The sequence below is a fragment of the Euprymna scolopes genome, chromosome 2 (genome assembly GCF_053919585.1).
Source record: "Euprymna scolopes isolate OS-2025 chromosome 2, ASM5391958v1, whole genome shotgun sequence".
In the NCBI taxonomy this organism is placed as follows: Eukaryota; Metazoa; Mollusca; class Cephalopoda; order Sepiida; family Sepiolidae; genus Euprymna; species Euprymna scolopes.
In genome coordinates, this window is record NC_136483.1 from 20,860,146 (window position 1) to 20,874,179 (window position 14,034).

A 14,034-nucleotide genomic window follows, 5' to 3' on the forward strand; every position below is an offset into this window, starting at 1 on the left:
TGTTTTGCATTCACATTGTTTTCGAGATCTTTCTCTACAATTTTGGAGTTTCAAAACGTACAGCCAAATTCTGTGCTTTGATATATTTTAAACATTTGTTTGAATATGAAAGATTGTCATTTTTAATGCTAAAATTTGAATACCAAAATTTTTAATGCCACAAACTGACATCAAATTTGTTGATTTATTTTGTTATACGTTAATAAATATTTATGTCATTTTCCGTAGATTTGATTTCTTTAAGTTAAAACAAGATGCTAAGCAATATGAAGTTAAAAATCTAATTTGGACTAAAATATAAGATACTGAAAGCATGATGGCCAAATAAAATCTTTAGATTTATTTTTTTCTTTTACTGTTATTTCACCCCAACCAGGATACAGTGCCACTTGGACGTAAGGGGCTACTATGTGGGACCAAATCTACGGGGATACTATATAAGGAATTGAGCAGCAAGATGTTTATTCATACTAAACTTAAACTTCTGCAAGTCTGTACAGTCAGGGAAGCAGATACCCAGGATGGAATTCCAAAGTCTAACAGTTGGAAAAAAGAAACTACACAGCTTTTTTGGCATCTATGTATCTACAATGTAAGGGTTAGTTGGGGTTATTTACATCGAGGGGCTACAAGTGTCTTCAGTTCATCAGAGAACATTTCATTAAAGTATTTTTAGAACAGGTAGATGGATGCAACATTTCAGTGATAGGGACAGGGGTTTGAGTATGGCTGATAGCGCGGGATCTGTCGGATTAGAGACCTTTTTGGATCCTGTCTAAGAGTGTGAGACTAGTAGCAGATGCACCAGCCCAGAGGTGGTAGCAACACTCCATGCATGGGCGAATGGTGGTCTAGTAGAGATATAAGATACTCAGGTGTGAGCAACTTTCTAACTTGGGAGAGAGAGCTCACCTGCTTTGCAGCAACCGTGGCAATATCCTCAATGTATTTTTTCAAATTCATGTTGCCTGTGAATGTTAAGCCAAGAAGTTTGAATGAAAAACTTTCAGGCAGTGTATCATTATTAGGGCTATGACAACAGAATATTCTTTTCATTGTTTTGACTCGAGTATATATCTGGCACAATTAGACACAGTTAATCAATTAAGAACCATATCATTTTAGATAAAAACATATAAGATATTAACTGATATACTCAAGAGTCAAAATAAAAAAAGAATATGCTGTTGTCATAGCTCTAATTATTAGTCATGACAATCAGTAGTTGAGAAGGTTTCTTATAATTGTTAAAAGAAAAAGTTTTTATAAGTTGCTGTATCTCGTCCTAGTTTCCATATTATTTTACAAATATTTCCATCGAATGTGCTCTGATGAACTCACAGCACTGGCGCCCTGTTGATGTAAATATCCTCAACCCAACAAGCAGCAAAATCCAACATCTTCGCTGTAGATGTCACCAGCGTTCCAGATTCATTTTTCAGTTTGGTGTCATACTACTAACAGAGCACCGAAATTCGATATTGATAAATTTGATAGTCTCCTATTTTTTTTACTCAAAAAGTTGAAAGGCTATAAAGACAAGAGATATACCATTAAAATGAGCGACCTTTTGTGCCCCAGAACTTATTTCTACATAGTCACCATCATTCTCAATGCACTTTTGCCAGGAATTCAATGGTACATTTCTGCTTCTGACACACAATATCCAATCTTCTTGCTTAAGTAGGTTTATATTATTATTATTATATTATTATTATCTACTTTTAAATAGTGAAAATTTTTACCTAGGCACTCCAACAGTCTCAGAACCTTTGTCAAATTTTCGGCATTTCTTAAACAACAACAGCAATGATAATAACAGCAAGAACACTCCCTAGGTCTTTATTTACTTCTGTGAAATGAGCCTGCTCTGTCAACTGTTCTACTTCTAACTCTAGGACACTCATCTATTCTTTCAACATGACCACATCATCAAAGTCTCCTGTTCTGACCACATCTCCTTATATTGTTCAGATCTAATCTTTCCCAGAGATCACAGATTAAAGCCTGACAGATTAAATAGATACAAAAAAAAAACATGAAAAAGTATTGCAGAAAAAAAATTATTTTTTACAGAAATGACCATCTATTTAATTGTATCTTCATGAAGGCTGAACATGACACAAAGTCGTACTTAATGTGGGGTGTGCCCATTCTTGAATGACACAAAAGTGTTCCTTATGGCCACGTTGCATTCAGTAATGGCCACAGATGAATTTAAAACTTTTAAAGATATTTAGACCACCAGACTAAAAAATTTTGTTTTATCTGTTTTACATTATATTAACTCCTTTTTAATAATTTAATACTACAACACAGCACCCATAAATGTATACGGTTGATTGAATAAAAGTTACAGTATTGTTTGCTTCTTATCACTAAGAATCTATGATTACAGTTAGAATATCTGCAGTAGAATGGTGTTGTCTAAACTCATAGTATTTGTTGGACAGAAGTTTAGCAGCTGTGAGGTGGTGGACTAAAGCTTGATTAATTATGGACTCAAATATTTTGGTGAAAAGAGGGAGAAGGCTAATAGGGCAATAATTTAATGGGTCAGTTCATTCGTCAGAATTCTTGTAAACTGGTACCACAGAAGCGGTTTTCCAGCAGTCAGGAAAGCAAGATTCATTAAGGCATTTGTTGAAACATTTTGAGAAAACTGGAGCAACGTTAGCAGAGCATTTTTTTTATAGTAGTACAGCCGAGATGAGATCAGGTCCACATGTTTTTGAGATGTTTAGGTTTTTTATGATATCATGCACCTGAGAAGGGGTGATTTCCAGATCATCTAATGTTGTTTCTGTCCGCACAGGAAAATCTGTGAAGGAGTGGTTTACTGAGTCGAAAGTATAGTTGCAGACAAACCGATGGGCAAGCAGATTAGCCTTCTCGGTTACCGTACAAACAACTTTGAGATTGTTGGATAGTGGGGGAATTGTTGCTTGCCCATTATTTACTACACTGATATAGATTTTCCAGAAGTCACGAGTTCCTAATTTCTGCGTTTCAATGTGTTTTATGGTGGTTTTCATATATTCTCTCTTGGCTATGGTTGTTTCTTTCTTACAATTACTTCTAGCTTCTATAAACTTTTGTCTATTTGTACTGGATTTATGTTGGAAAAATTTGCAGTATGCATGCTGCCTTTGAGCAACAGCAGCTGTGTGAGTAGAAGTAAACCATTGGGAAGAGTGGGGTGTGCTATAGAACTTGCATGTGCTTCACATGCCGCTTTGAACCATTCAGTAGTTCCATTTGCACACTCTTTAGTAGGAAGAGAAAAGATATTTCCTCATGGAGCATCTCTGATGTGATCCCTGATGGCATCCCTGTCAGCTATCATCATTGGCGTTTTGAGCAGTGGCTCTTCAACTTTGGGTTGAGAGTTTAGGGTGATGTCTATTATTATTACAGCGTGATCAACATTTCCAAGAGAGCAATAGGCATTTGTTACAAAATTCTCACGAACTGTGGTCAGAAATATGTCCAGAAGTGAAGCTTGCTGTTCCTAATGATCTGGGAGATGGGTTAGGAACGTTACTGTGTCAAAGAATGGGATATAGAAAAGTTAGGTGTGATGCTACCAGCTGTATCAATGTAGTTATAGAAGTCAAACCAATTACTGTGGTGGACATTAAAGTCACCAAATACATGTATTTGGGCACTAGTGTCTAGAGAGAGTGCTACATCTATACTGTCAGAGATGTGATTAATTAGAATACAATCTTGTGTCAAGGAAGAGCGATAAAGAAAGCATAAGTAGCTAACACTATGTCGTAAAATTAGTCTAAAACACATGATGGTCTGGTCGTCTGATTCTAGTTTAGATTCCCTAGTCATGGGGAGGTTGTTACGAATATAGACTTCAAGTCAGTGCATGTGTCTGTCAAAGTCCTTACGACAAAGTGGAAGATAACTAGACATGTTAAAATGGTTAGAAGAGATAGAGGAGTGCAAGTTTGTTTCACTTAACACTAAGATATCCGGGGAGTTTGCTAGAAATTATTCTACCTTGTCTAAATTAGTTCTAAATCCACAGATATTTTTAAATGCAAGCCTCAAGAGAGAAAGTGAAGCGTGTTCAAGTTTGTGTCTGGTTTGATTGTTATTTTGAATTGAGCTGTCATTTTTATAGTTTAAGTTAAGGATGAGGGATATTAGGCAAAACGGATGTGCATTGCCACCATCATGCAACACAATTAGACCATCAGCCGACTCCTCATCCACAGAAATGTGGCCTCAGGAATGCCCACCGTAGATGAGTACAGGGTCCCTTTCTATGCGTGACATGGCACTACAACTATCCCAATATTATACAACTGATGATAGAGCAGCTGCTCGAAGCGCTATCAAAGTGTTAGGTAATCTGTACTGTCAGTCGGAATACAGCAGCCAAACAAATTGTCAAATTGGTACCCTCAAACCTATCAGACAAGAGTGGTCCAGTCCAATCATGTTAGCATACATGGTAAACAAGCACCCCAAAATGCCCAGTTTTAAGGAAAGGGTGTGGGGAAGGAAGGTGGAGGGGGGGGTAGCATTCATTGTCCTAGTTGGAAACAAGACCAAGCATTGAGCGTCTCTAATGAGTTCCTGTGATCGCGCCTTTGCTTCTGATTTATAGGCAAAGAAGGAGTATGGAAGCCGGGTAATAGGCAGAGCCTACCTACTCCTTAAACAGTTTAGGTTTGTAAACAGGTGATTTGATCGAGTCATCAGCTCTAAGGAGATTGTGAACAGGGAGAGAGATATGTAAGGGTGAGAAAGAAGGCAATCTGAAAAGGAAGAGATATGAATATATAGTGTGAGGGAGAGAAGAAGAGAGTGATATAGAAAGACAAATAGAGAGAGGTAGAGAGTGGTTTAAAAAGAAATATGTTATACACACTTTCAAACTCTTCTATTTTGTTGCCCATACTCCCAGGCAACAACAGGTAGCCATGCTAGTTGCTAAAATGAATTGACTAATTTTCTTTTCAAAACTGACAAAATATATTTCAGATATCTTAATAAGAATAGATTTGATCAATTCCAATTGACAACACTCGATTTGCACTCTAACGGCACTCCATCTGCACTCTAACACACTTCTCTGATGACTGTAAGCTAAAAGTAAGTCTTTTTTTACTCTTTTAATCCCAAATAAAGCATATTGTCATTTGGAATGTAAGGGGCTACTGTTTGGGATTGTATCAAACAGGAGACTGTGGAGAGTTGAGCAGCAAAATGTCTGTTTATATTACATTTGAACTTCTTCAGGTTAGTTCAGTCATGGAAGTAGGAAAGAGGGAGAGAATTCCAATGTCTAGCAATTTGAGGGAAGAAACTAGGGACCTCAATAGTGAAACGGTGGAATTTTGCTGTTTGGCGGGTTAGTCGGGAGTATGTACAGTGGTGCCAAAAAGAAAGTCTGCATTTGTCATTTTTTCAAAAACCGCAAATTTAAGTTAAATTGAACATAACTGTTTAAACAACCTCATTTGATTCGCCTTTTATTTACTTATTTATTTATTTATTAATAATTTTACCTGTTCATATTTGACTTTTAATTGAAGTATCCTAGTGTTCACATCAATTTAAAAAATTATAGAGGAATAAAAGGCGAATTAAATGAGGTATAGGTTGTTTAAACAGTTACATTTAATATAGCTTAAAGTGTAGACTTTCTTTTTTTTGGTGCTACTGTACATCATAGGAGTACAAGAGTTCATGAGAACACATTCGATTAAAATGTAAAATAGACACTGGGATGTGACACTGTGGTGATGGTTAGAGCTTCGTCGACAGTGCAGGACGTATTAGATTCAAGACTCTTTTTCAAACTCTGTGTAAGCGTGAGATACTAGTGGTAGATGCACAAGGTCCGATGTGACAACAACTCTCTGTGCATGGGAGAATGGTGGCTTTCTAAAGATATAGGATGCTCTTCTTCGGTTTACTTAAATAAGCCAACTTTTGTTAGCAAATGTTCAAAAGCACTTACATAATTGACATCTCAAAAAAGTTTTTATCAGTCAAATAAATTACCATTGTAATTAGTTGGAATGTTCTTTTCTGTTTTAATGAAAACAGTTTTGTGTTTTTCATATATTTTCCAGATCAAAGCAAATTCCCGGAAATAATTTCTCCTTTTCATGGATTTTCTTATATCGGCAATATTGGTACCAAATTCGAAACATCTGAAAAATAAATGTTTGTTTAAAGTGAGTTAAACATAAAACTAGTATCAAACTACCTGTTATTAATTTCCTGTGACCACTCAATTTTATTTGAAAATCATTAAAAAAAAATTGTACAATAAGGTAAAAAAAAAATAAACTGGATGAATTAAAAAATAATAGAAGATTGAATTTATAAGGACATTTTTTGGAGTCTCTTAAAATATTTGATCAATATCTTTCAGGTGCTTTGTATTTTGATAACTTTCATGTTTCTGATTTTTTAAGATGAGGATTGATAATGTGGATGTTTTGGATTGTTCAGACTACTGTTCTCATCTTGAGAGTTGTTCTCCAAACGTTTCGTTACCTCTGATCTTCTTCACATGCATTTTGTCAATCTGGAAATCTTTCTGTCAAACACAGGAATCTGCACAGAATTTTAACTGGAACCTTTTATTTAATTGATAAGAATAGCATGCTATCATTTTGTCAGTAGAAGTTTTAAGTAATTTGCAATTGTATTCTTAGTATTGCCTTGAGCCTTCAATCTCCAGAAAAGTGTCACTTAGAACTGAATTTTACTTCATACTTTATCCGTTACGTCACAAGTTCTTGTAAATGAGAATAGTAGTCCAAATTCTCTGACATGCCAAGCTCGTTTGATGTTCTGTGAATGTTATTCCTCAAATTTTCTGCTATAATTTGGAGAATGGCTTTAAAATCCACTTTGCCTTTGCCTGATTGTTGAGGTCCTTGAATGTATTTATCTCCCTCCCACAGCAGAAAGATGTGACACAAGGTCAAAAAGTCGAATTTGAAACCAGTGTTATAGAGGAAGAACATTCTGGCTGAATAAAAATTGCCTGGGGATCTCCGTCGGCATTCCCAAGTAGAGACGCCCCCAGGCAATTAGCAATAAACTAACCCTAAAGAGTGCGATGTCAAAGCCTGGGATAGTGGATTGCACAGGACAATACCTCAAACCGACTTGAAACTTAGAAAATGTGATGCTTGTGCATTATAATATAATATTAAAAAATGCATTTCAAGTAAATCACTATTCCGTAATTATGTGTTGTGTTAAAATTAGTATAAAATTTTAAAATTACAAAAAAATGTTCACATAGAAAATCTGCTAGAACTATTTTTTTATATCTAAAGTAATCATTATTATCGTATATTCTTGATTCACCGTTTTCTATTTTAAAAATAGCAAGTTAACTGAAAACAAGGAAGATAAGTCAGTATGTCATACGATATTGGCTGCAACAGAAGAAACTGACGAAACTACATTATTCGATTTTTCTTGTAACTATTTTTCTACTCAATTTTCGTAATTTTTAAAATTTATACTAATTTGGTAATTTTGTGAGAGAGCACTACTATCAAAGGAAAAGTAAGGTGCCTTTTTTCCCCCCGCTAGTCTGTAGGCGATCCTTGGGCAAGGTCAAGAACCCACTTCAGCCGACCCCTTGATCAGGGTAACGTGAGGTCAAGGAAAGAAGGCGACAAATGTAATATGGAATCAATTAGGAATAATTCTGTTTGTGGTTTTGTATCTCATCGTGCTGAGAAGAGGATATCTTCGGATACAATGGTCAGAACAATCGTCTAGTATGGGCACTGCTCGGACAGAAAGAAACTGCAACAAGTTGTGCTGAGTGCTTAAGTTAAAATGAAAAAAGAGATGACGCCTTGATTACTTTTGTAGTCCTGAGAATCTGTCAAAAACTCAAAAAAATAAAAATCCTGGCAAAAATTCACCAAATAAATATTACTGTGACATTTATCCAAGTAGGTAGAAGAGTAATTGATCTTGGCTTTGGTAACATTTAATTGTTATATATTGGTTTCTTTACTATTTTTACATACCTCAGGTTATTGTCAAATAACCCTAAAATTTCTTTATACATTGAATTAAAAATCAGATTATTAATTAAAAAAGAAATACCCAAAGAGGCATAAATATTCACCACAATCATGACAATCATTTAATGCAACCAAACCAACGTAGTCTCTTGTTCTGCATGTATATCCCTATACTGTCCAAATTTGATCTTCCTCTGAGGTCATCGGATCTAAATCTCTCTGTCTCACATTGCACATCAATCCTATCATTATGATATCATCTCTCTCCATGCAACACCTGTCCTCAACCCTCATTGTCCAAGTTTTACTTTCATAAATCATCACACTGTGTACATATGCCTGAGAAACTTGCTCTTCCATTGGATCACTGGTTAGTAATAACAGAATTTCCCAGAACTTACTTCATCCACTTTTCCCAGTCAAAAAATTAAAAAAATATGTGCGTGCATGCAGCGGCCCTGCTATTTTTAACAACGTTGGCCACCACAGCTCTCCATGGTCATCTCGGGAAGCACCATGGTCATCTCAGGAAGACAAGTAAAGACAGTAGTTTCCCGTTGCTTTCTGTCTTCATTCGAATGAATTAAACGCGCCCCCAATCTGGACATTTCTACAACTAGACGTGGTACATAAAGCGCCTAACTTTCTCAAATGGTTACCCATCTGGTACTGGCCAGGATCATCGTTGCTTAACCGATGATCTGGCAAGAACTAGTGTGTCAACATGATTGTGCTGTATATAACCTTATGAAAAACATAAAATTAATATTGCTTTTTTAATAAATTGCCTTTTTTTTTATTTTATGAATGATGAATAAATAATCCAATGAAAACAAATTTTTTTTTTTTTTTTTTTTTACACAGTGATCACCACTTATCAAGGCCCGGAAGCCACTCAGGGATAAGGGTTATTGCAAGTACATTATGTTAGTGTGGAGATTTGATGAAGTGTTTAATTAAGGGGGGGCGGTACATTAGGAATTTGTTAACATTGGACTTGAAGACATCCAAGTTGTAGTCCGGAGGGAAGCAGGCAGACGGAACAGAGTTCCACAGGTGTGCAGTTCTAAGAAATTTGTACTTATTAATAAGAAAATTGGAGGCGGGTGGGGGGGGGAGGGAATTAAAGGAAGAAGACTGACTAGAATATAAATGTTAATCAAGCAGCAGCTATGCCCGGTTGTAAAATACGCTTAAATATGATGTTTTAATTTGTTCAGATTTTGTATATATTCTTATAGAGTCGTGATTTTAAAAGTCAGAAAAAAACTATTTGGGTGCCATCAGCTAGAATCGAAACCAAAAGCAAAACTGTAGCATTTAAATCCGGTGACGTTACCACTGTATCAACGTGACGCACATGAACTGATTGAAAACAAACTAAGATGAATGTACAAAATGTATAAGAATTTTTCAATTTTAACACTTTTTTGACCCCTTAAAAACTATTTTAATTGGTTAAAGACCCATAAAAGAATGGTCTATAAAAATTTCAATCACTTGAACACTGCGACATTTAGTTTCAAAAGAGATAGAGTTTGAAATATGGAGACAAACAGACAGATAGACAGAGATATAGTGAGTTTTATAAATTAGATTATTAATTGACATCATTTTATGATTTCCAGAAGTGAAGTTCATGTAAAGAAAAAGACAGATCTTCCTAATTTTTTTACATATTCTGTAATTTTCATCAAAATGTTGTAAAAAAATGAGTGGTCTTTTTTTTTTTCTCAGTGATGTAAAAAGACAACCCAGATTTTCTTGGAGACAGAAAGTGTAATAAGTAATGTTGGAATGATTAATCAGAATTGGGAATGGAAAAATCGAAACTTTTGATGGCATCGGAATCAGAAAAATTTGTGCCGATTTTCCGATGCCAAAACCGATTCTTTTAATTGTCTTTTCATGTGATTTTGTTTAAAGCAAAATCTTTCACTGCTGGTACTAATGATAAACGATTAAGTATTTATAAATTTTAAACTACCAGTAAAACTAAAATCTATAGATCACCCCCACCCCCACAAGTGTATTTTTACACATGACAAAATATCGGCACATTTAACGTGTGCTTTTACAATAATCAGGAAAAATAATACACTCTATAGTTAAATATTTAGAGATTTATAAAGAATTGAAAACAAAATCAGTAATTGTATCGGAATCGAAAATTTAGTATGGAATCGGAAATTATATTGGAATCGGGGAAAAATATTGGAATCGTCCCATCACTAGTAATAAGTCAAAGTAATAGTCCAAGTTATGCTTCTTTTGTTAGTTTTCCTTTCAAATGAATTTTATTTTTTTATTTTCCATCTGTGGAATGCCACAATAAGACTGCTTCCCTGCAAACTACAACATAGTCGTCTCCAAATCCAATATCAACAAATAGTTCTCATAAACCATCCTCCTAAGTAATCAAGTTTTATTCACATCATCATCATCAGCAGCAGTAGGGAGGTGACGGTGGCTCAGTCGGTAATGATGCAGTCTGACAACCTGGGTGTGCCAAGTTCAAACCCAGTTCGATCCACAGAAACAATTTCACTTAAGGATGTTAAAATCTTTCATGCAGTTCTTCCTGTAAGTACCCAATATACTTCTAGAGATCATTCTTAATAGAAAGATATCAGGGAAATGAATGCCAACAAATCATCATCATCATCAACACCAGCAGCAGCAGCAGCTTTGGTTTAACGTCCATTTTACATGTTGATATTTTTTGTGCGGCTTTTAAAAATTGACTTCCAAAGTAACTTGTGGTATAAATGTTAAAAGAAATAACGAGAAGATTCGGAAACACTGAAACGAATAATCTATTAAACAGAAATACAGACAAGTATCTTAGTTGAGTCGGAACTCCACTCAACTAAAGGACAAGTAATGTTATGACTCTCTCCCTCTAAGTTTTGGTTCCAGACTAACTGAAAAGCAGAACCTGCTTACTGGAAATGGCATCAGGAATAGTCCATCATCAGACTCTGTAAGGGTGTTATCCCAACAGTAACCTATCTCTGCCTAGGTCTTTATCCATCTTTCTCTTAAGTCCATCCTCATCACTTCCTCCAATGTTTACCTTAGATTTCTCCTGTCAACTGGCCCTGCTTCCTTCATCTACTTGCCATCATTTTTAATCCTCATATTATATTCTTCATCATTCGACTGAAAATCCATCCATCTCGTTACCCTTTGCCATTGAACTCCATGACAGATAGGAAATTTTTTTTTTTTTTTTTTTTTACATGGAGGTCACCACTTATCAAGGCCCGGAGGTCACTCAGGGATAAGGGTTATTGCATGTACAGTAATCAATGAGATAGTATTGTAGTAATCATTAGTATTGGAGATTTGACAGAGTGTCTTACTTAAGAGGGCGGTTTGTAAGGAATTTGTTTATGTTGGACTTGAAGACATCCAAGTTGTAGTCAGGTGGGAAACAGGCAAACGGGAGAGGGTTCCACAGTCGTGCACTTCTGAGAAAGAAGTTCTGCTCATGGAATCTACATTTGGATTTAGGCACAGATAAAGAGTGGGGAAAATTATTGACAGTAGCTTCAGCCAGATGGGTGTTTCTTGTGAAAGATTGGCGAGGGGGGGGGCGAGAGATTGGAGCTCAGACGAGCACTTGCCATGGAAATAACGATAAAACGTAGACAGGCTTGCAATGTCTCTTCTGTGGGAGATAGTCTGCAGGGAAGAGAAAAGGGCATCCCTCACTAAGCTACGAAGTCTATTTTATACTCTGTCAAGGCAGGATAGGCTGTTTTTAGCAGCTCCTGCCCAGATGTGGCAACAGTACTCCATCCTTGGACATACTTGACTTTTATACAGATAGAGAATTGCATCAGTAGTGAAATATCTTCTGGAGCGGTAGAAGGATCCCACCATTTTCCCAGCGTCCTTGGCAACGTGTTCTATTTCAGATCAGGAGTAAAGGTGTACTTTTAGTGCAATAATAATGCACAATCAGGCAAAAATGTCACTGTTATGTGTCAATTTCATTCAGTTTATTTTCCTTTGAATATCAAAGATGTCATTAATGCATTTTAAATATCTGGAATTCATTCATCATCATTAATAAAAGCCAATTTATAAAAACGAATCTTTTTTTAGTCAAATTGTTTCAAGCATTTGTAATTTATTTCGCAATGTTTTTCATTCACGGTCATTGCATCCTTTTTTTTTCTTTCTTAAATTTTATTCAATGACAATTGAAAACAGAACAGATACAAATATGCGACATGAGTATTTGTTTATCTAGCTGTACGTATATTAGTTCTATTTATTTTTATTTTTAATTATTATTAGTAATTTGTACTATTTATTTTATTTTTAATTATTTAAGAGACTTAATGACTCTGTGTGTGTGTGTGTGTGTGTGTGTGTGTGTGTGTGTGTGTGTGTGTGTGTGTGTGTGTGTGTGATGATCTGTGTTGCATATAGAAAAATAGTATTATATATATATATATATATATATATATATATATATATATATATATATATATATATATATATATATATATATAGATTAGTTCTTTTTGGAAAAAGAAATCCAGCAGAGTGCTCAGTTGAAAGGAAAATCCGAAAATAAGAGCGTTTTATGTTTTGTATTTTGTGTACAGAAAGTTGTTAGATGTAAACAAGTCATTGTTCAAAAATTTCTTTAAAAATTTCAACTCTTTCAATGTTTGGGGAAGTGAGTATTTATTAATCAAAATCTAAGCTTTGTCTTTTTTACTGACCCAGTTTATTAGGATTCTATGTATACAATTTTTCAAAGATTCACTCCTCACATTTAGACATCTTATTTCTGGGTCATGAATTGAAAAAGACAAAACTTAGATTTTGATTTTATATATATATATATATATATCAACATCGGCGGTCACTCATGTCCGAGTAAGACTGTCCTCCGTTGTGGCTTCTGTGGGTCCTCAGGTGAGCATAGAGCCCTATCCTAGACCCAATTTTTCTTGTGCTATTTGGGCAGATAAAGGTAGTGGTGGTGGGGTTGGGTTGGGTGTGTCTGGTTGATAATCTCCTTTCTGTGCTTGCGTTTATCCTCAGCAGCTTTATTTAGGTCACTGCTATAAAGCGCAGCACCTTCGTGGACAGCGCTCCTCCATGCCAACCTGCTCCCAGCCACGTCCTCCCATGTCTCAAGGTCCATGTGAAACCGCTTTAGATTTACTTTGATGTTGTCCTTATACCTCATCTTTCCTTCAACAAGCTGAGAGTAGAAAATCTGTTTTGGGAGGCGGAGATCCGGCATTTGGACATGACCAGTCCATCTGAGCTGGCGTTGAGTAACAGTAGCGGTGATAGTAGGAATGTCAGCCTCACTCAGGACGCTGATGTTGGTGCGTCGGTCCTTCCAACTGATTCTGAGGATTTTTCGGAAGCATCTTTGGTGGTACGTCTCCAGGGTTTTTACGTGCCTCCTGTATGTGGTCCAGGTCTCCGATCCATAGAGAAGAGTGGGCAGCAAGACAGCTTTGTATATCATGATTTTGGTCTTTGCCAGAAGGTCACGGTTCTCAAATACTCTCTTCCTTAGCCTTGAGAAAGCCCCACTGGCACAGCTGTATTTCATCATCTATGTTGGCTTTTGATGATAGGATGCTGCCTAGGTATGGGAAGTGGTCCACATTTTCCAGTCTAGCGTTGTCGATGGAGATGTTTGGGGGTGAGACTGGAGTACTGTTTGGTGGTGATTGATGGAGGATTTGAGTTTTTTTTATATTAATTGTTAGTCCTAGCTGTTTGTACGCCCTCGTGAAGGCAACCAGTGTACACTGTCGGTCCTGTTCTGAGAGGGTTACAAGGGCGTTATCGTCTGCATACTGTAGCTCCATAATGGATATGGTGTTTGTTCGACCTTTGGCCCTAAATCTGTTGATGTTAAAAAGTCACCCGTCAGTTCTGTACATAATCCGAACTCCACAGGGAAGATGTTTGTCTGTGAGATGGAGGATAGCAGTAATGAAGATGGAGAACAGGG

The 14,034-nt window shown here is 36.1% G+C and overlaps 2 protein-coding genes across 2 annotated transcripts in view; one reads left to right on the forward strand and one right to left on the reverse strand.

Annotated features, from left to right (window-relative positions):
• LOC145289624 (uncharacterized) overlaps positions 1–6,328 on the forward strand; it is a 29,758-nt gene extending 23,430 nt beyond the window's left edge. Inside the window, exon 3 of the mRNA XM_080136427.1 lies at positions 6,102–6,328. The gene's annotated coding sequence lies outside the window, so the exon portion shown is untranslated. The remainder of the gene's footprint in view (positions 1–6,101) is intronic.
• The window catches only part of LOC145289608 (uncharacterized), a 194,307-nt gene continuing 180,590 nt past the window's right edge, over positions 318–14,034 (reverse strand). Inside the window, exon 31 of the mRNA XM_080136424.1 lies at positions 318–6,182. Coding sequence (XP_079992550.1) covers positions 6,087–6,182 — 96 coding nt within the window. The 3' untranslated portion in view covers positions 318–6,086. The remainder of the gene's footprint in view (positions 6,183–14,034) is intronic.